At 37.6% G+C, this 21808-nt stretch overlaps 1 protein-coding gene across 3 annotated transcripts in view; it reads right to left on the reverse strand.

Annotated features, from left to right (window-relative positions):
* The window catches only part of SLC44A1 (solute carrier family 44 member 1), an 81476-nt gene that overhangs the window by 58715 nt on the left and 953 nt on the right, over nt 1-21808 (reverse strand). For all 3 annotated transcript variants that reach the window (XM_057385183.1, XM_057385174.1, XM_057385166.1), the window contains exons 2-3: nt 7123-7212; nt 4411-4553 (exon numbers count right to left, since the gene is read on the reverse strand). In XM_057385183.1, the coding sequence (XP_057241166.1) occupies nt 4411-4553; nt 7123-7212 (233 nt within the window). The remainder of the gene's footprint in view (nt 1-4410; nt 4554-7122; nt 7213-21808) is intronic.

Consider the following 21808-nt stretch of genomic DNA (forward strand, 5'->3'; position numbering starts at 1 on the left):
TGACAGCACCATGGGAGCTGCACAGAAAACTCTAAGCTATCAAATTTGTGGCTTCAATCTGTGGTCTAGGAAGACAGAAATAGGACTCTTTAATTTCAAGKAGCTAAAACAGGAACCAGAATCTATGCACCAGCACTGCAGAAAAAAAAATTACTTTTGTTTATAAAGCTTACTTACAGAAAATAAGTGATTTTACTGCAGAAAGTTTCATACTGTGCCACCACAGAACAGGTTTTGTTTCTCCTTAGAAGACTGTACTTACATGCTTTGTACTGAAATGTCAGTTATTTACAATCAGCAATAGACTAATTGTCTAATACGAAAATATATTAGCAATACACAGACTGATGTAAACAAAGTAATCATATGCTTCAACACTGCAAATGAAAATATGTTTGCTATTTGAAAATCAATAAAGGAGACTGACAACATAGGCACCTTTATGCATCTTTATGAAGTATCAGCCCTGCAGAGAAGGACTTAGAGGTAGTAGTGCATAGTGAAACATGCAGTAGTGCATGAAAACAGAATTACCCTGCAAGCAAAATGAAATGAGAAAAAAAGCATAACTGGCAAGGCAAGTTTTACTCTTCCCTCAGCAGGGTCCCCCACCTTCTATACTGCACCCAGCCCTGGGATATCCAGTACAGGTAAGACATGAACCCATTAGAGTGAGTGCAGAGGAGGCCCATGAAAATGRTAAGAGGGCTGGAGAGCATGAAGACAGGCTAAGACAGTTGGGRCTGTTTTGCCTCGTGAAGAGAAAACCATGGAGAGACCGTATGGCAGCTTTCTAGTAGTGACAGGGCGTTCTGTAATAGACAGAAAGCGTTTTTTTTCATACAAGCAAATAGTGAAAGGACAAGGGGGAATGGCTTTAAATCAAAAGAAGGTAGATCTAGAGTGATAGAATCATTTTGGTTGGGAAAGACCCTTCACATCACCTACTCTGACTGCAAACACAGCACTGCCCTAAGCAGGCACAAACACAAACCATGTACCTAAGCACCACATCCACACATCGTAYAAATACCTCCAGGAACGGTGACTAAACCACTTCCCTGGGCTTGATAATCTTTTCATAAAGAAATTTGTTAAAATGTCCAACCTAAACCTCCTCTTGCACAGTTTGAGACCATTTCCTCTCATCCTGTCACTTGTTACTGGGAGAAGAGATTGATTCCCCCATCTACARCCTCCTTTCAGGTAGCTGTAGAGGAGAAACCTAGAGCTAGTATCTGAACATTAGTAACAGTTAGAATAGACAAAGCTACAATCCTAAATATTACCTAAAAATTAACAGCTGGAGTGTACAGCCCATAGGGCATGGTTTCCATAGGAAGTGTAACTACCATATTGCAACGTGCAGTAAAGAACCAAGTGAAACCCCCACAAAAACCAACCTAGGAGGGTGTGAAGATGACCATATGGCAACCATTTAGCAATGCAACAGCAAACTAATGAAAAGCAAGACTACTCCAGGCCCTTATAGCGCTGCWGGTCCAGGCTGTCATGTGAAGGATAGGGTGTTTAAATTGCAAAGGAAATAACTTCCTGGGATTTCTTTGTTTAGGTTCTCTTTCTCAAGGTACATAAATCCAGTATCATAATTGACCTGTACCATCTAATGGAGATGAGAGTTTAGTGTTAAACATTTCTTTAACAGTAGRGCATATATAGTTTAACTCAACCAAATTCTCTGTGTGCATGCTGCAAACTCTTCCTTAATGGGTGTTCCCATTAACTACACTCCAAGCATTTCCTGAGGCCAAAGGCATGTTCAGGTGGAACGGCACCCTAACTATTCCCCACAGCATCACATGCACATCTCCTTGTACTTGAGTAGACAGCACAAACTGAATTCTGTCCAAGTAACAATGTTTGGGGATCAAAAACCAGACTGAACTAGCATTTCAGGGACTTACATTTGTCTGCCATGTTCATMATTTATTTGCAAATAAAAGGTCATCTTTTTAAACACCATTGTAACTACCWGAACTTGTAAAGCAAGGGGCTTACTTGAAGCAGATAGATTTAATTAGAATTCAGTGCCATGGCTAGAGTATAATCCTGTGTCTGGCTCTAGAGCACAGACTATTGAAGTGTGCTGTGGTTCTTTTATAAAAATAAAATATGTCTGATCCACTCATTGTTCGTGAGACCAGGCTGTAAAATCCTTGTTCTCAACATATCATCTCACTGATTTCAGCATATCTGATGTACACAGAGCAAATCATATCCCTGTGAGGACTCTGCTCTTCACCCTTACCACCCAGATTTCCATATCCACACAGACCACATCAATTCCACTTCCACATGACAGTGCCTATGGGTTGCTGTCATATACAGGGAAGAAAATGTTATTTTTACAGATGATTTAACTTTTCAGCCCTTGGACTGGGAAATGAAAACAGAATTACCCTGCAAGCAAAATGAAATGAGAATAACTTCATGTTTCCAGAGCTCCATTTGTGRAGCTTAAAAGTCTTTTCTTTCTTTACAAACTGAAATGTACAGGCAGGAAGAAGAGTTTATTTTTACAGTCTGTCTGCAAAGTGCTCCTATAAAAATAGCATTAAATACTCCAATGAACTTCACCTCAGACACTGTAGGAACTCCATCTGCTAGAGACAGATGCAAAGCAGATAGCTTTTTTAATTTGCTTGGCAATTTTTCAGAAGAAACTACAGGGTGTGAGAGAAGGAAGGATACAAGAACCGATCTCTTCCAAAACTGCATATCCTGGACTGTACCAGGCACTTCAGGTTAACAGTTAAAGAATAATCTGTCTTAGCAGGTTTGCTCTCAACCAAATAAAGACAATATACACACTGATATGTGTGCATCAATTAATTTGCTTAGGTTGTGCCTCAAGCCATGACATCTTTGTYAGAAAAATGTAATTCTTTTGAACCTCATTAAGACACCTTGAAAAACAATGGGCTCTGTAAATTAGCTGTGTTAAAAAGTCTCTCTTTTTATTTGCTGTCTTTTGACCTTACTTTTACAAGAGGAAATCACTTAATGGTAGATGTCTTCCCACATGATGGCCTGATTTACATCACACATAGAAGACTATCACAATATTAATTATTACATTTCAGTAAGGTGTCTGAATTTCTCTACTTTCACATGAACTCAGACACCGTTTCTCCTAAAGGTAAACTTACAATTATGATTTGAAACTTTGCATTTTCTCTCAGAACAAGAGAATCACAGTTTTGTACTGAATACATATGGTTTAGAAAGTGCTAAAACGTTTTGGTAAAAAAAAAAACAGGAAAACTATGCTGCGTAAATTTTAAACCTTTCAATCTTCCTAAAAGATGGAATTAGATTAAGGAATTATTTTTCTGACAACAAAAATATYTTTAAAAAGTTCCAGACATTTTATTTGTCTCAGATCTTTCTGGTAACCACCAATTATCTAGCCACATTAAATCTTAAATGAGATATTTAGAAGTCTTTTGAATAGCAACTAAAAATAATCAGATATCAGGAAAGCATGCTTCCAAAATAATTTATGAAAATCATCAGTTTTCTATTAGTCAGAAAGTGTGAAGCAGCAGGATGTCATATTCAGAAATTAATAACTTTTTAATTCCCTGAAGTAATCAACAAGGAAAGAAACACTTTTTGTCAGTTAATACCACTGTTCTATGGTTAAGGTAAACAGTTTACTTTCTTAAGTGACCTTAAGATATATATACAGAAGGGCTCTGAGCCCTGACTGACAGACCTCAACAGACGTTCACAGGTTTCCAGCCCATCAGTGCAGAATTCTTACTACTGCTCCACTACTACTACTGCAGTGTTAMGTTTTTCTATACAACAGGGAGGAGGTACCTGAACTTTAAGTCCAAGCTTTAACAGGGCACTGCTTAATCAGAGCTGCGTGCACCTCCAAGGTTTTGTGCGTTTTCTCCACAAGTAATTTATGCATATTMTGCCTACAGTTTAAATCTTGAGGTGTTATTTTAATGTGCCAAATATATCTCACCCCACTCAATGACAGAAAATGAGCATACAGCATCAAAARCAGACAATTTCTCCATTGATATCAAAGGCCTACTCACAAATCTGAGAATACTTGTCACTTAAACCTAAAACTCTAACACACAAGACTTTTCAGCAGCCTAATACAATATCCTACATGACATGGATTCTAAGAAAAAGCAGTTCCTCAATGTCCTAGCTGTATTCATATTGCATATCCACCAATATGTAGTTTTATATTGCCAGTTGTTACAAAAGATTGTTGTCTAGGTGACAAAAGGTGAAAAGTGTCAAAGGACAAGTTGGCATGAGTTGGCATATCCCTTTTCCCACTTAATTTAAAACCACTCTCAAAGGAAGAAAGGTTTTGCCAGTCCTGGTTTACAGAATGCAAAAATTGAATCACATACTTACTTCTTGTGTGTGAGGTCCAGACCACTGTTGACTATTCCCTCCACCTTGACATTTTTCTGTCCACAAATATTTCCGTAACTGTCATATCCTGAAAGCAGTCTTGCAGCTGCTCCTGTAGCTATTGAAAAGCCACAGATAAAACCCTGGAGGAATAAAAAACCCCACAGTTTAGCAATACTCTGTTTGACAGCTGGGAAAAGTTAGTTTTATTAATTGGTTTCTAAGCAGAGCTTGTCTAAAAATTCTTTCAGACTGGAAAAGGAAAGACAAGGATCATCATAGAGAACTGCTGTGTAATAATAAAATGGAATGCATGCTAAAAGAGGATTCAGACATCTAGCACTGGATATTATACAAGCATTGTTAAGAGTCTCGTAGGTGTTTTTTTGAGTCATATGGTCAGCAKTAGGGCATAAAGCAGAAGGAAGAGGTCAGCAAGTTGGCAAGGGCAGGCAGTGACAGAGAGCTACAAGCAGCGAAGGAGATGTCAGGGATTGCAATGCATCTTTGAGAATTCCCTATAATCCAGACTTTTTTCCTTTCAARTGTTTTTTTCCCCTTTCCTTTAAGYTATGTGYTTTCAAAGATGAGCTAGAATGAAGAGGCCTATCTAACACAAATTGCTTTTAAGGAAATACTCTTAAAGCAAGTGACCAGGTCAAGGCCACTATGGTTTAAGATGCTGGTTTTAAATGAAGGAAAGAAACAGATGCAAAATAAGATGGCTCAGACCATGCGCGTTGGTTTTGCGCAGACTGGTTTTTGGTACCAGGGGGACAGAGAGGTGGCTTCTGTGAGAAGCTTCTGGAAGCTTCCACAATGTCCAGCAGAGCCAATCCCTAATGGCTCTGAAGATGGACATACCGCTGGCCAAGCCTGGGCCAATTAGAGATAGAGGTTACAATCCTGTGATACCATATTGAAGAAGAAAATCAARACAAAAGGGGGCATTCATGATTCTTCAGTATTTGTCTCCCAGAGGAACCATTAGGTGTGCTGAAGCCCTGCTTCCCAAGACGTGTCCAACCATCGCTTGCTGATGGGACGTACAGACTGACTGTTTTTCTTAGCTTATGTGTACACACACTCTTGCTTATTTCTTTCCTTTCACTGCAATAAAACTGCCTTATCTCACCTGCTGGTTGTTCTCAATCTTATTCTCTCCCCCATCCCACTGGGGAGTGATAAAGCAGCTTAGARGGTACCTGACACCCAGCCAAGCTCAACCTGCTATACCATGTAGTATGAAAAATACCCCAAGCAGTCAGATCTTGCTGCGATATTCCACAAGCAAAAGCATGATCAAGGCAGTGATTCCGCAAACAAGAAACTGGCCCAAAAGCTTCATTAGCAAACCACTGACAGCRAGAAATGAACCATCTGCACATTCCACTGTTTTCACACGTGAGGCAGACTAAGATTTGAGAAGTGGGAGCAGAATAAACRGCTGAGACAAATGCATGGAACAACAGATGGCAGTGGCAGGATCAGATGAGGTGACGGCAACAGGTAATGAAGTTGGCATGGAACAGCGAAAACGTGGGTGGTGCATCCTGCAAGTGAAATTTCCTAGAACAGTAACTAACAAGGTGTGTGACCCAGTCAGATGATTGCTCTGTATATTATAGTGCTTAGACAGGAAAATCTGGGACACTCATGCACAGAAAACTGATCTATAATTGGGGGAACAGGTGAGTATAATCGAATAAACAGAGAATATCAACAAAACCAGGAAAAAAACAAACACAAAGGAGAGCTACTTGCTTCAGAAAGCACTGTGCTTTTTGCAATTCCAAGATACTCACATTACAGTGACAATGTAACTCAGATGATTTAAAATCATCATTATAATTTTTGCATTTGAAGCCCAACCATTGAAAAACATCCTGGTGAAAATAGAAGAAATTTTTTAGAGGAATTATTCCAAGTAGCAAAGGCCAAGGAACAACAGAAAAGAAAGCTGAGAGCACACAAGTCCTACACCCCAAAGGACAACTGCTTCCAGCACAGCACAACGAGACAGCTATGAACATTCTCTGTTGAAGAAGAATAGCAAACACAGGTCCGTAAAACCAAAMAAGGTGAAAAGAAGTGTACTTCTCATTGTCACTAATCTGCAGCTCTTGGAGGTTTGTTTTTTTAATATAAAGTGCAGTGTTGTGAGGTTGACTTGCGAAAGGTGATGGTTTCATCACAGAGAACAGAACTGGCACAATTTTGAAAGAAAGACCGTTAGTGATATGATTGTTAACAACAGCTGTTTCTGCTAAGAATCCAGTAAAACAAATAAATAAATAAAAGCCTTGACAAATCTTTGATAAACAGAATCTTTGTTTCTCACAAAAGGTTTACTCTAATTCACTTAACTGTTTACCAGACTACCAGCTATCCTTTCTGGGACATGTACAGTCCCAAAGGAACATGAGTCAAATGATAGTTCACCATGCTGAAAATCACTTACCACTGAAACTGCAATTTCAGAGCAAGAGSACCTGGTGCAAGACCTGGCAAAAACAACTAATTATGGATGCCGAACCAAGGCCTCTGATATGTACACATTATCAATTTCTGTTCTACAGCTGACAGWTCCCATGCAAATATATCCTGATGTTTCCCAGTGATTAAGTTACTGTCAGGTTTTAAAATTCCTTTCTTATGAATGCAAACTTTTCACCTACATAACATTTAYAAAATCCTCTGAGTTTTACTCACCATTCCTATGCAGAAGAGGATGAATAAGAGCAGCCATGGTACATCTGTGCAGCTGTGATCTTCCAGAGGCTTCCATTCTCGCTTGGAGCTCTTGTGTGAGAAGAGAGAGATGAGGTTAACAGTTTAATTGTCTGCTCATAATAGAAAAAAAAAGCAGAAAATCATTTTACAGGGCATTTACGTACAGTAGGAGCCATCTTTAAGTGTAAAGATAGTTGCYGATGATGCTTGGTTGAAAGATTTAAACAGTAAGACTCACGTAAGACTCCAAAAGAAGTGCCTCCACAGAAGCTAGATCAACAAATAATTCTTTATCCAGAAAATAGTTAATTTATGCAGAGGTTAACAAACACCTACCCACAAAATGGGTTATTTTCACTTTTTATTAACAGAAGACAGAAGTCATTGGTATGAAATTGACAATAGCTCTTATTGCAGTTTTCCAGCAACCTTTCTGTAATCTGATTTCCAGGAAAGACAAAGATTTAAACTTTTCAAAAGACTCTAAGTTTTCAAACACTAYTCGCAGGTTGAACAAGAATTGTGCATACAGAAAAGAAATAATAAATTGTAAGGAACCATTTTCTACCTGCCATAAGACAGCTGAACTTAACATTTCAGTGAAGAAATCTTTCATCAGTATTACTAGGTACCAGAAAAGAAAGCTGTATACTTTAAAGGTTGAAATACTCAGTATGGAAGGTCTATTGAGAAGTATAAACAGGTAATTGTAAGCAATTGAGATAGTTTGCTGCTCAGGAGGTAAAAATTCTCRAGTATGTATACATTTCTAAGATAATTAAGGTCTGTTAAAAACAGTCATATAGGCAAAAAGATTTTAGGAAAAGAATAAGCATTAGCCATAATACAACACTAACCAYCCTCTCAGCATTCGTTATTACAAGAATATTGATTATAGCTACTTTTAAAAGTAGACAGTCACACAGACAAGCCTTTTCAATGAGTTSCCAAATACTAAATCTTCAGACATACTAAGATCCAAAAACTACAGACACTGTTTTAATTCTTGAGGAAGAAAAGGAGATTGATACAGGGAGACTACAAAACAGTTCTCCCCAGGGATGGAACATAAGGAATAACCTATTCAAATTTGTATTTTTGTTTTCTTAAGACCTTGAAGAATCTTCAAGATTTTACTGACAAGGGAGCAATTGTCAGTACTGAATTAAAATAGAATGATTGGATCAAATGTCAACAGCTTTTATATCCAGTATGTAAAAAAAAAAAAAAAAAAAGAAATAGCATGTAACTTACACAATATTAGCAAAGTGATTTTTTGGTATCCATGACTAGCTTTTGTTAATTCACAAGCGCAAAGCAATTTTTTTCAAATACTACCATTAGAAAGCTAAAAACTGGGTAAACAAATGAAAGCCTGCAGTACTCTTTAAAAAATGCAGTTTTCCAAGTTGTCTGACTTTCCATTAGGAAATTTCATGCTAATTTCACAATTTTTTATTAAGGCAGTTCCACTTAGAGATGTGATAAATATAGTTTTACAGATATGATAAATACAATTTTAATTCAAACTGTAAATTCACTGTAGGTCCTGTACAATCAAACTTCTTCAGATTTTACTCATTAATCAGCAGTGAGAGGTGTTAAAAGGTCACATTGTGCACTCTACAACCCACATTCAACAAAACTGAATCTTCTGATCTGGCAGTTCACACTTAAAACTAACATACTCTTTGAACTTAACATTTACAAGAAGATTGTGACATTTATGTGGTTATAATTAGCATAATCGTAATTGCATAAAATACATAAAGCTTTGTGCTTGCTATTCCTAAACTCACTTCAAGAACTCCAGATTCATTAAAAAWTCACTTTTATTTACAAACAGCAGAGATAAATTCCATCTACAGCTGATGTCTTAAGCATAAACTGCCCTTGGCAAAAGAGGGAGCAGCAAAATGCACTGCACAATGTGCTTTATTTTGTTGGGGTTTTTTTTATCCTCTCTCTACCATCTGCATACAAAATCTTCTAATAGGATTTTTAAAAGCCTCTAGAATAGCTCTGGCAAGGATTTAGGTTGTCTGACTAGTCATAGTTACCATAAGTAACAGTTACYATAAGTAATCCATTTTATTTACTAAGTGGACTGCAAGTTGTATTTCAAAAAGAAACTTGAAATCCCATGACGTAGCACATAGGATACACAGAGAAATTAATTCCATATCTATAGCTCTTACTCATCTTAAAAAATAATAATTAAAAAAAAAAAAAAAAGGCAAGAAGGTAGTCTAAGCAAAAAGTATCCTTGGAGGAAATTCAACAGGCACCAGATACTTACTAACTTACAATTTTAGTAACAAGGTATGAAATCATACACGCTCAAAACAACACCCCTCTTCTCTAACCTATCCAACCTTTGTGCTCTCCAGACCTCACTAAAAYCCAAGCTATTCCTTGTATTCTGGACTCCTACTGAATCTTATTCCATAGCCTCACAGACTTTTGTCCTTGTTTTCAATACTGGTGTCTATGTCTCTCCACYGACTGCCCCTGTCTACTCTACACCCTTGGGCATTTACTCAAACTGTGCTTTGGCAACATAAATTGTTAATCCATGGTCAACATAAGGKCTAACAAATGTTGTTTGTTCTGCAATCTGCAAACTATGCTTTGTCTCCATTGTGACAGAAACACCGTAACATTTTAGMAGACATGCTTCGCCTGATAACCTAAATCAGCATTTCAACCCATTTCAGCCTTTCTTCCAGATAGATCAGAAGCCTGCAGTATTTGCTTATGCAAGAAAGGTAGAGAAAAAGAAAAAACAAATCTTAAAATTATTTTATTTATTTAAAAATTTCTCTTAAAATAGAGTTTTCGTAATTTATGCTATGTTGTCTAAGGATATTCCTGYCATGAACAAAGCACAGGACTGTCTGTACTGTCATGAAAGCACTGAGAATCGGGAGCACTATYAGTCAAAAGTGGAAAGTTGGTAAAAGAGTCTTTCTCTCCAAGACAAATTTGCAGGTTGGGAACATTTTCTGCTCATAGCAGCTTTTCTGTGCTGATTTTATGAGTTATTTACTCAAGAACCCAAATCAGTGTGTTCAGAAGTTTACATGTGTTTATTTTGCACAAGACTTAACAAACTCAAAACCAAATTAGAACCCATAGGYGCAGCGGTTCTTCACACCTAGAAAACTGGATGTCTACAGTAGCCTTTCTCTTGCAGAAGACGAAGTGTGAAGCATGTCAGGACATTAACTACTGGCTTTTCTAGTCGAATTCAGAGCTACACATTCTCAAGACTGAAAGTACTTGCATGCAAATACAAAATAAAAAGACRTCATTTTCTTGGTATTCATTGCATCCAATCACTCCAAAACAAACACAGAAATCCTCCTTCCAGATTTCATTCCCCCTGCTGCTTCTAAAATACACCTTTGCAGCACCAAATAGTAGGTCTACTCTGCATACTGCACTACCCTTCTGTACAGGAACAGCCAAAACGAGCATAGCTAGTGGTCACCACTTTCACTGTCAACTCTAGTAGCAGTACTGGATGCTCCATACAAGCTCTTTTCTGCCACAACCAGAGTGAAAGACATGTAAGAGCATAAAATGTAAAACCACCGCATTTCAACAGGAGACTACAGACACAGGGAGCTACTAAGAATTTACTTTAAACACAGAATGTCTCATGCAATGTCAAATTAGTGAGTGATGAGATTGAAGCAAGAATCCCATTAAAGAATATCTGCAGCACTATATACATAGATATATACAGCTAATCAAGCTGTGGATAAGTAGTAACGATGTGAATAAGATAATGATAAAGATGGAATTTGCCATCAACTGATGATGCTGCAACAGCATGCTACAAGCAGCAAAAAGAAAAAGTCTTGTGGTGGTCAGATCACATGTTTCAAGAAGCAGAAAGTTAAGGTACTAGTGAGGCAGGTGCGCTGAATCAAGGACAACCCAGTGAATGACTGGCATGAGTTAYAACCACTGGACAAAAAGGAATTGCAGGTTAGAGCCTGGTGGTTAGACTCAAGACTCCACTTTGGTTAGTGAGGATTAGCTAGCAACCGGAGTGTATAGGACTATTCCAATTGGCATATGAACACGCAGGTTGTAAGAATAAAGTCACAGCTTCATTCAGGTAGTTAAGGACACTGACATTAAGATAATTTGTTACAAAACCCTACCCTAGGACCCACATTATTCTAACTACATCTCCTTAAAATTCTCTGTTGTTTTATCACCTTGATGAAACACTGAACTCAGAGTACATACAACTCTAGTTCAATACAGAAGAGTAAATAGACATAACTGCTCTATGTTTACTCAAATTAGAATTCAGAAATTATTGTGTAGCTATCTATCTTCATAGGAGACAAACAACCACAGTGTGCACACAGCATTAATAAATAGCTTTTGGAGGCAAAAAAAGGATTCTCATCCTGATCAGCATCTTCTGYGGAAACTTCCAGGGTCCTGCAGCATCCTCCTTTCCTAGGAGGCAGACTGATTCTGATWAAGTGCCAGAGATTCAACTGATCACATAAATAGCATTTGGTTTATTCCAGTAGCACTGTGAGTACACAATACATAAATTCTACACCTGTGATGCAAGTTCAACCCTTCAAAATTGGAGGCTCCATTTGCAATACTGCGCTACCACCAAATGACATGTAAGGGCATGGCTCCTTAGAAAATGGGCAAACCAAATTAAAAAGGTGATCACCAAGAAGTCATCCAGTTCAGAAACTGTCCTGCGAGCTAAGTTTAACCCTACATCTTCACATGCTATTGAAACATTTCCACACAGGAAAGGAAAAAAAATTCTTCTAACATTTATCAGTGTTTCCTAATGGCCATTTAAGGAAATGATATTTCACTCATTTCACATCTTTACTAGCTAAAGAACAGTACTAATCACATGCTGACCTTTACTGTGAAGCATTCCGCCTACAAATRAGATGAGCCATAATTGAGTAGTTTACCAAACTTATTCCAATGCAAGAGAGTAAATCTCCAGGCTTAACCGAGTATACAGTTTTCTGTCCAGGATGTGGCAGACTCTTCTATACTATTCAGTGGTTTAAAAGAAGAATTAGCAGCAACTGCATATTGTCCTAATGAAACTTCTTTCACCTCTGAACAATCTCGATCCTAGTGATAGTAAGACCATACGAGTCCTGACCCCAACCATACACACTCAATTTCCCACACAAGTACACCTCTGAGAACAAAAAAGTAACAACTCAAGTAAACTAGTTCTCCATATAAAAATTTCATCTGGTGAATCCAGATTAATTAATCTGGTGATTAATTGTGCAGAATAAAATCTTGAGCACAAAACCTATTTTMAGTTTATGACTTTGTAACCATGTTACATTTTCACAGCAAACCCTTAGCCTATTCCACCACGACTTAAGTTAAAATGTTGWGTTAGTTACAATGTCCACCATTACCTACAGTCGTCCTCGGCATGACCTGCAGGTGTTCAGATAAAAAGAAGCTTAGGGCACTCCATCATGAGTTCAGACAATCTCTCAGGTACACAATAAAACCTGTCTATTATACAGCAAATTATTGGTATAATATATTTCCATTACTACTGAAGGAACACGCACCAGCAAAGGCAAACTTTTACTATACTAAACTATAGCAGTTCCCTGGAAAAATTAGCAACATTGTTAATAAAGACATCTCCATAAACACATCTCCATAAACACACCAAAAAAATTAGTGTAGACTATGCAGTATTGCTCCTACCCTGAAGAATCTGCTAATTATTGGGTGGCAGAAGCTTGAGTTGCCTCAGACTTACAAAACTGAAGCAATGTCTCCCACTGACAGACACAGATGAGCTGGTCAGTGCAACACGTGCAGCACGTGCCAGTCATCTCCAGAAGGAGGCCAAAACACCTTGGGGCAATTATAAAAGGGACTGCACAATGGGACACGCAACTCATAGTGGAGTCCAATGTCCATTTTTGTCGAATTCACTCCATTTTTGTGGAATTTTGTGCTTCACTCTCATAATAAAACGGTGTATTTTTCTATTTACTGCAAAGCAGTGACTAGTCACACTTCAGGCTTAGAGCCATATACCTGTATTTTACATATAAGCACATACATACTTACTTTYCTAATGACTTCACCATTTATTCTCCAATGCCTTGTCCACTGAAAAGATGCATCTCTCCATTATAGGTATGAAACTCAGAAATAATGCTAGSAAAAGTTTTCTGATGGTGTAACACTTCTTTTAAAGCCATCCACTGAAGGGTAATGGACTTATGCTTTGCTTTCCTCAGASATTAGGAATACCACCAATTCAATGTGTTCACAGCTTCTATTTCACTAATGTTGTCAGACTCAACCAACAGTAAAAGTTTTTAACATAATGTAAACAAAACTGAGATCACATAAGGCATCACTTATATTACTAATGGTGTAATGTACATCATTTATCCTGAAAACTCATGCTTGGGGACTTCACTCTTGAATATAATGTGTTGTAGATCATCYTCCATTCATCTTTACAGCCAACTCATATTAAACATTGCTTCAAAACTCCTTGATTACATGCCTCCACCTCAGTCAACAACCTAAATATTTATCTTGAAACATAACACAGCTGATTAAATAAAAAGCTGACATGATCAGCACACCTGCTGTGGATTTGAAGCTTAGAGATCAGGCCATCTGCAGACAAAAGCCCTGCTTTTAAGGCTCAAAGTATTTAGTTATGTTTCTTTTCTTCGTTACACATTATTAAGCATTTATATTATTTCAAATCAGCAATAAATAAGGATACTTTACAAATATCACAGTCATATTTTTCGTGAGATTAAAATATCCATTTCAATGCAATTTTAGTATTTCCATGGTTCTTAATCATCAATAAAAAATCTGCCATGAAAACGGAACCAAAACAATAATAAAACCCCAAAGCAACAACAACAAAACAAACCACAAAAAAACCCACAAAAACCCACCAAAAACCCAAAACCATACAAAAAAAAAAAAAACATTTCATCACTTCTGAAGACATTATGCACATAACAAGTTACTATATTGCATTTGAATTTTCTACTTATTCATCAACCTGTTTCACAGAACTTCAAATGTTATTTCTTCTACAGACTGCAAATCCTAAATTACAAAATATTTTTTAACTTTTGACTAGTAAAACACACAAATTACAAAACACACTTTGCCTTCAGATGTTATTTTTATCACAGGACATTGAGATACACACAAAAAAATCCACCAGGAATCTCAGAGCAGAACTCCCCAATTACTGGTCTCCACATGAGATGAGGAGGACATTCCATAGAAAATGCTGCCCCTGTTCTCGGCACTGTCTTCATGTAAATTCAAGACCAAAGACACCACAGCTCATTAGGAGCTTATGGCCTGCACAGTACGGCTGTGGGAACTAACAATGTTGCCACTTAGAGAGGCATTCATAGTAATTTGATACACATTCCTTCAAAATGCATCCTACATTCCAATGTGTTTACCAAGTGAAAATCATAGCTACTTAAACACAAAGTCCTGATTTACAGTATCAAAATTTAAGGGTAAGAAGAGACAAGAAAGGAAAACACTCAGGAGTACAATAAGAGGGAAGTGCTTGAGGATATTAAAAGTATTTTAGATTAACAGGAAGTAAGATACTAGGAAAGCTCTATCTGATTTATGTAAGAAAAAGTGGGAGGAGAATCAAAACGGAAATAATGTGTCAAGCACTCAGCTTATTACATAAACACACTTCCTCATAAGTTCACAACAATTTTGCARTTTTTCATAGCAAACTATAGGAAGTCTGACAAAGCATTCCCAGGACATGGTTATCATGACCTTGAAAAAGTACTTAAATGGGTTTCCTGTTTTGTTTCTGTAGATCTGTGTACAACATTCAGAGATCTCTTCCTCAGAAAAATARTGCATCTGGAGAGCAGCAAGAATGGCCTCAACTTAAAACAAAACCAAACCACAACTGGCCTCTGCTCATTTCTGCTGCAGACAGCTGTCTAACTATATTAAGAGCAGGCACATTATACATTATCAGGCACAAGTCACCACGTTCTGCTCATCATGCTCTCCACCATGATTTTTATCAGTAATGTCTAGCAACATTACTGATAAAAATAGCAAGAGCTGGAAACTAGCATGGAAAAAAATGCAATATGGAATATCAGCTTTCCAATATACAGCAAACATCTCCTGTTCTTATAGTGCTRGGTGTTGAAATCATATTAAAGCAGAGAAAACTAAATCTTAGGACTGCAAAACTGAACTTTGAAATGAAGTTGACATTTCYCTCTTCTTAAATATACATATAGATATTCTTGAGGCTGCTGTCATACAATTACACATGTCTATTCCACACTAGAAAATTGCTTGTCTAGAATATTTAAAAGAAGGCAAGAGAGGAAAAAAAGAAAGGGGGCCTAGCAAAAGTATGCCAATCAATGCAATGACATTTATTTACTGCCGATGATCGCGAAACTTCAAAGTGGTTGAAAGATGGAAAAGAACCGTATTAGATAAGAACCTTATTAGATATTCATCAACACAAACTCTTTCTTTAAAATTTCTTACAAAGCTCAGTCCAGTTTCACCAAAGGTAAAAATCAGCAGTTTAGTCAATAGGTAGAAGTCACTTGACAACACTGCATAACCATTTTTTAGAAAGTAAGCGTAAGATTCACGCAATTTTCCAACAGCTGCTTCAAGTGAGAAAGATACAAATACAAAATATCAAAGACAGTTTCTGTTAAGTTGGTTTAAAAGTTCTGCTTTTCACGAGAGAAATCACAGAAGTTCAYAGGAACAAAAATTATAGTCAACCCAAAGACTGAAAAGGCATGGACAGTTATTGCTGAAGCTTGCCTTCAGTTAAGCTGCATAAAGATACTTGACAACTTCATTACTTAACAAACACTGTCATTTCTTCAAAATGACAAATAAAAGCCATCATTTGGATACTGAATGTACCCTCACAATTACTAACCTGGAAGTCTGATGGCTGACAGCATGCTTAATGCCAAATAGATTATAATAACATAAGCTTTGGATTCAGCACTCACTATTAACAATGCAAGATAATCAGTCTTCTCCAAAACTATTTCACTTTCTCAAAAAAAAAGTTTTGTAAGGATGCTCTGACCCATGCTTGTTCCTAGCACTATAAACCATAATTTCCTGAAGCTCTTAAAATGTTGATCTTTGAATTACCTGACAAAGTAAAGGGCTTTACAACTTTTAAGAAGTGATACTTGAAGGGTAGTCTGAACTTCAGAAGCAGCTAGTCCTCAGTRGGAAAATCACTATGAATTTTAAAGAGTATTCACAAATATCTATGTAGTTAATATCTATGWAGTTGAAATATTTCTTTCTATGTTAATATCAAAAGGAATTATTTGCACAAGCTGTGCAGTTGCTTCTGACAGCATTTTTAAAAGGACATCTCATGCCTCACAGAAAACTAACAGACTTACAGACCAGAAATACATAAACAACCCCATGAGATGCCTGATTCATTAACCTGTTCTTGGATCCTGATTGTACACTTCATCCTTCATACTATATCTGCTTACCAGAGGCTAGAACAGAAGCCTCATCTCCAGTCAATATACTGATAGGGAAATCAAGCTTCCTTCGTCCTTGAAGGAGAATTTACAACTCATTATTTCCTTTCATCAATACTGTCATTTGTCTGGTCATCTTCCATGATCATACCATGCCCACAATGGAATAGGCATATTTTGATGCCCCTTATACTCATTTGATGTGAGAACCTCTGACAACTGAAGATCTACTGCTGATGTACAATTAGTAATCTGTATTGTCAATAACAGGTCAGAAGAGTCATTCCACCAGAACTACTCAGTTTTTCAAAAAGATAGGAACTCCAGATTTATTCAATGCTGTTTTGATTAGCAGATGGTCAAGGAAAAGTTAAGGGATTATTTGTCTCCATCTCCTCTTATAATGGGAAGTTCTTACAGTCTTTCAAAAACCAATGCCACCACTAAAACCACCAAGAATAACAYACGCTTTGTTTTTCCCAGTCATGCCTGCAGTTTCCAGCAACAATTCAAGCTTCACTCACACATATCTTAGATTAAGTCACTAACATAAAAAGCTGTAAATTTATTTTAAACACACACAGTACCTCCCAACCGCAACACAAACACTAAGACTTCAATAAATTGYCTTGTTTCCTATAACATGTCGCCAAAGCAAATACCTTTTAACTATAATCAGCCACTTCTATTGCAGAACAGCAGGAAGGGAGAATGGATTGTGTATTACAACTGCYCCATGAGAAAGCAGTTTAAGGTCCACCTCTCCCCACAACTCATTCCCTCTCATGATCTGTGAATTTCTGTCCCCCCAGACATAACAATGCAAACTTTATGGAACTGTGTTATCAAATAGATCACTGGAGCAATTTGAGTTATATTATAAAATAAGATTTCTTGCTCAGAAACAAAAAAAAAAACCAACCAAAAAAACCCAGTATGGATGACTTCAAACAAACAGATTTACAGCACAACATAACAGCTGTGACAACATAGGAGTGATGAACTTCAAGAGTTTCCTGAAAATCCAGTTTTAAAATGAATGAATGCTGTGAGATGGAAGAAAATATCACTGACGAAGCAGAAGAATGAAAAGTGAGGGAAGAGAATACTGGCACTCAATTCCATTTTTCTTCTTCAGTAAAACTAAAGATTTGAAAGAAATGCAATTATTCTATCAACAGAATTTCTGCACCATTTGCTCAAAAGATCCCTACATTTAGGTTGAGAACACTATTTCCAAAACAGCACAAACATAGAAAAAAACCCTACAAACCCGTACCAGACTTACTTCTATCAAAAGTAAGAAGAAACAAGCTATATTGCATAGCAGATCCATGACAAAAGAGATGCATGCACACAGAAGCATACATCTTGCGCAAACACCCATCTCATGATAAAGATATGGCCAAGAGAGGACAGTGGGGTGAAATAACGAGAAGGTACTGACAATGAAAAGCAATACCAGATAGGAGACAGAAATCCCACCTCAGTGTTTCTCCCTTCCTTTACAGGTTTTCATCTGATACAGGATAGCACACTTTGGCTGAACTACAGTTCAAATAAATATTAGGAAGATTTGGTCATGGTAACTAACAATGAGTACACAGACTGATTAAGGCAACTCTTAAGATGTAGTTGACATTGCACAAGCTTTCCTCCACAAGCTCAGGGTTCAAGATGGTGATAGTCAAGAGACAGCAGCACAAAAAAATGACAGCTTAGTGATCCTAAGTAAGTATAAAATAGCACAAGCCCCTGAAGAAAAAAAGATGACACACTTGTAACATCAAAAAGAAACAACAGGTAACACTGAAAAGGAACAAGAGTAAAAAATAATTTTGGCTGTGATGATGAAGAAGTAGTTGAGATCACAGAAGATGCTACACCAAGGGAAGTGAAAGAACTTGTGCAAACATGGAAAACCACATGAAAATAAGAAAGAAACTGTAAAAGAAGTATTCCAGTTCTAATTGTCTCAGCAGGCAAAACAGCATTGGAACAACGGAACRAATGAGTTCATCAGGAAAAAGGTCTGGTATGGTTGTATTAAGTTTAATTTAAGGTCACCCTTAACAGATAAAGTTGAAAAATTTGGTAAAATAGGAAGTTAACTAAAGTGRGGAAAAGGCTGTAAGTATAACCACAGACAGAAGTAGTGGTAAATATATGATAATCAGAGAGTAGAAGGCAGTGAATAATTACAAAAGGACAGTACTATCCCTGTACAGACCATTCATTTAAGAATTGGACTCAATGCTTTTGAGTTCATTCCAACTCAGAAAATTCTGAGGTACTACAGACCCCCTAGGGAGAATAAGACATCATGTGATAGAGGATTATATACACTACTGATAGCAACAGAAATCAAGGCATGGAAAAAAGAAGTGGAATCTTTGCAGCTTGGGCACAAAAAGCCTTTAGAGATATTAACGAAAACAATTTCAGCATAAGAAGAATCTGGATTTGAATCAATTTAGTATGAAGAAAGAGAGAAYGTATGACAACAAACACATTTTTCTGTTCGGGAATTTGGAATAGAARAGAAACATTCTAAAGCGCTGTTATTTTTAAGGATGGAGAACAGCAAATCAGAATAAAATCAGGAAGGGAGTAAGATGGCAGCAGGAGGTAAAAAACAGAAATTTGAAATTAAAACAGAAAAACGGGAATGGGGATTTTAGTTAAAAAGGCAGAAAAAGCAGAAAACAAACACAAAAATACAGCTCTGTAAGTAGCAATCAATAGTGCTGAATAAAGGTAAATATGCCAATTATAATCAGTTTTTCTCTGGAAATCTTTAGATTTTGCTGGGGAAGAAGCACAGGAAAAAGCCTAAGGCAGTGCTTTACACAGCCTGCAAAGCCAAGGAGCTAGGAAACGTATCTAGGGGAAAAAATGGATAATTGAGTATGAAAAAAAGGCTGTGAATAAGACTACAAAGAAATTTATCCAGTTCAACAGTCAGTCACAGTTAGGTGCATTATCGTAAGTGAGAGGAGAAGGTGGCAGTCATGAGAAAGGGACTTGGAGATGCAGTAATCAGATAAGATGGCTGGCAGAATCAAAACAGAAGTAATCATTTCTCTCAGAAACAGAAATGGGGATTAGCAGATGAAGATCAAATAGGCTACAGAGATGAAGAATTATGAGAATTTATGAGAAATCAACTTGAAAAATAAAGTAATAAGGAAYGAGGGTGCTCATGATAAGAGGAGAGACTATGTCAAAGACCAATATGAAGCTACAAAGGGAGAGGCAAGAAGAAGGCGAGGAAATAGGAAGGAATGTTTGATGGACCCTTGCCCAGAAAAATCTAAGAGGGGAAAGTGCAATAAACATGACAGATGAGGAACACAACATTTATTTTTAATGATAAAAGGGACGTTAGACATTAGGACCTAATGTAATGCTGTATTGTAGGTAGCAAGGTTTCTGTAATCCATATACCAGACAAAACTGCTGATAAAATATTCAGACACTGGGTTTTGAGTTGGGTTTCCTGAGGACAGAACATCACTTATAGTTAGGGAATTAAATAAACTGCCATTCTTTATMCTTCAGGCATATACATTTACATATTTATATATAAATATATATTTATATTTTTGTATTTTTATATAAGTATTTTTTTACATAGGGGGTAGTATACTCAATTATTGTGCTTTATATTGCCACATATAAGGAAAGCAAATGAAAAGCTTAGTAGAACAYCATTAACATCATTTAATCTGGCAGTGGAACATAAATTTCACCAAAAACCAACATCAGTCAKTTGAAACCTATGAACAAGCCAGGTATGCAAACCAACCCATCGTCTAACATGGCCCACAAATAAGCCTGCAATTTCCCTTAAGAAAAGAATAAAAAAGCAATCCAAATTCATACAGAAGCACTAGGAAGAGCCTATGTAACACATCAGAAAAGCAATTTGGAAAGGAATCACAAAAAAAAAGGTTGGAAAAGACTTCAAAACATTACTTTAGTACACCAACTTCACTCRGAGTGCTCCAAGTCTGTATCAGCTTTCCTTAAGCCACTCCTGACAGATGTTTATCTATTTTTTTTTTTAGCAAACCTCAAACAGTACAACCTTCACAATATCCCCTGGCAGTCTATTGCAGTGACTGAACAATTTCAAAATCGTCCACTAACATTTAGCATATATCTCATTCTCTTAATTCAAGCCATTTGTTCATGCACCATAAAGCTGATTTGCTGCAAAAAGGAAAGGCAATCTGCTATACAGAAAGAATGTTCCCTATTGCAACTGGACAGCTCTCCGCAGTGTTCTGCGGAGAAGGACGGAGCTCTTATATAAAAAAAAAGAAGTCTGCCTGAACGGATGAGCTACAAAAACTCATCTCTATGATGAGTCATCTGGGACAGCAGAGACGGACTTTCCCACATAAGCAGTCTGCTGGAAGCTGGATTCAGCCACTGCAAGTGACACAGCCAAAGGAAACTAACATTTACAGGCGAGCAAGGCACAGCCAAGGCATCCGTCGTGATGGTTCTTACTACAGCCTTCAGAAAAGAGCCAAGCAAAAAAACAGCATAGATTTGGTCGTGTTGTTCAAAGGGAAAGTTAAAATTGGAAGCAGAACCGCAAACTGGAGCGTTGGGTGGAGCTCCCGATTGTGCCTTGCCTGGCAGCACCACTCTGGGGGAAAAAAAGGAGTCAATAAGGGCAAACCAGAACGAAGGGGGAGGGGGRAGAAAGAAAAACCGACCTCAGAAACAAGAGATGTGAACGGGACCAATCACAAACAGGGAAATGGATGTAGGGAGGTACCTGAACCCTTGGCCATAGAGTGAGGAAGGAGGCTGGGATTAGGACTGCCTCCSTTTCCAGAGGCAGTGGACTTGAGGGATGCCCTGGGCATGATGACTYTTCTCCCACGGATAGCCTCTCTCTATGGGGTGGGGCAGTTGCGACCCAAAGAATATGCTGCAGAGTAGGGCAGGGCGTGCAGAGCTRTCTAGGGAGATGTGTTGAGGCACGGCGGTGGGGGACCGGGGCGGGTTACGGATCACAGGACAGTGGTGCAAGGCACTACGAGGATGGCAGGTGAGAACTGGAAGTCTGC

The sequence above is a fragment of the Malurus melanocephalus genome, unplaced genomic scaffold (assembly GCF_030028575.1).
Source record: "Malurus melanocephalus ecotype Western Australia unplaced genomic scaffold, MMel_1.1 scaffold_15, whole genome shotgun sequence".
In the NCBI taxonomy this organism is placed as follows: Eukaryota; Metazoa; Chordata; class Aves; order Passeriformes; family Maluridae; genus Malurus; species Malurus melanocephalus.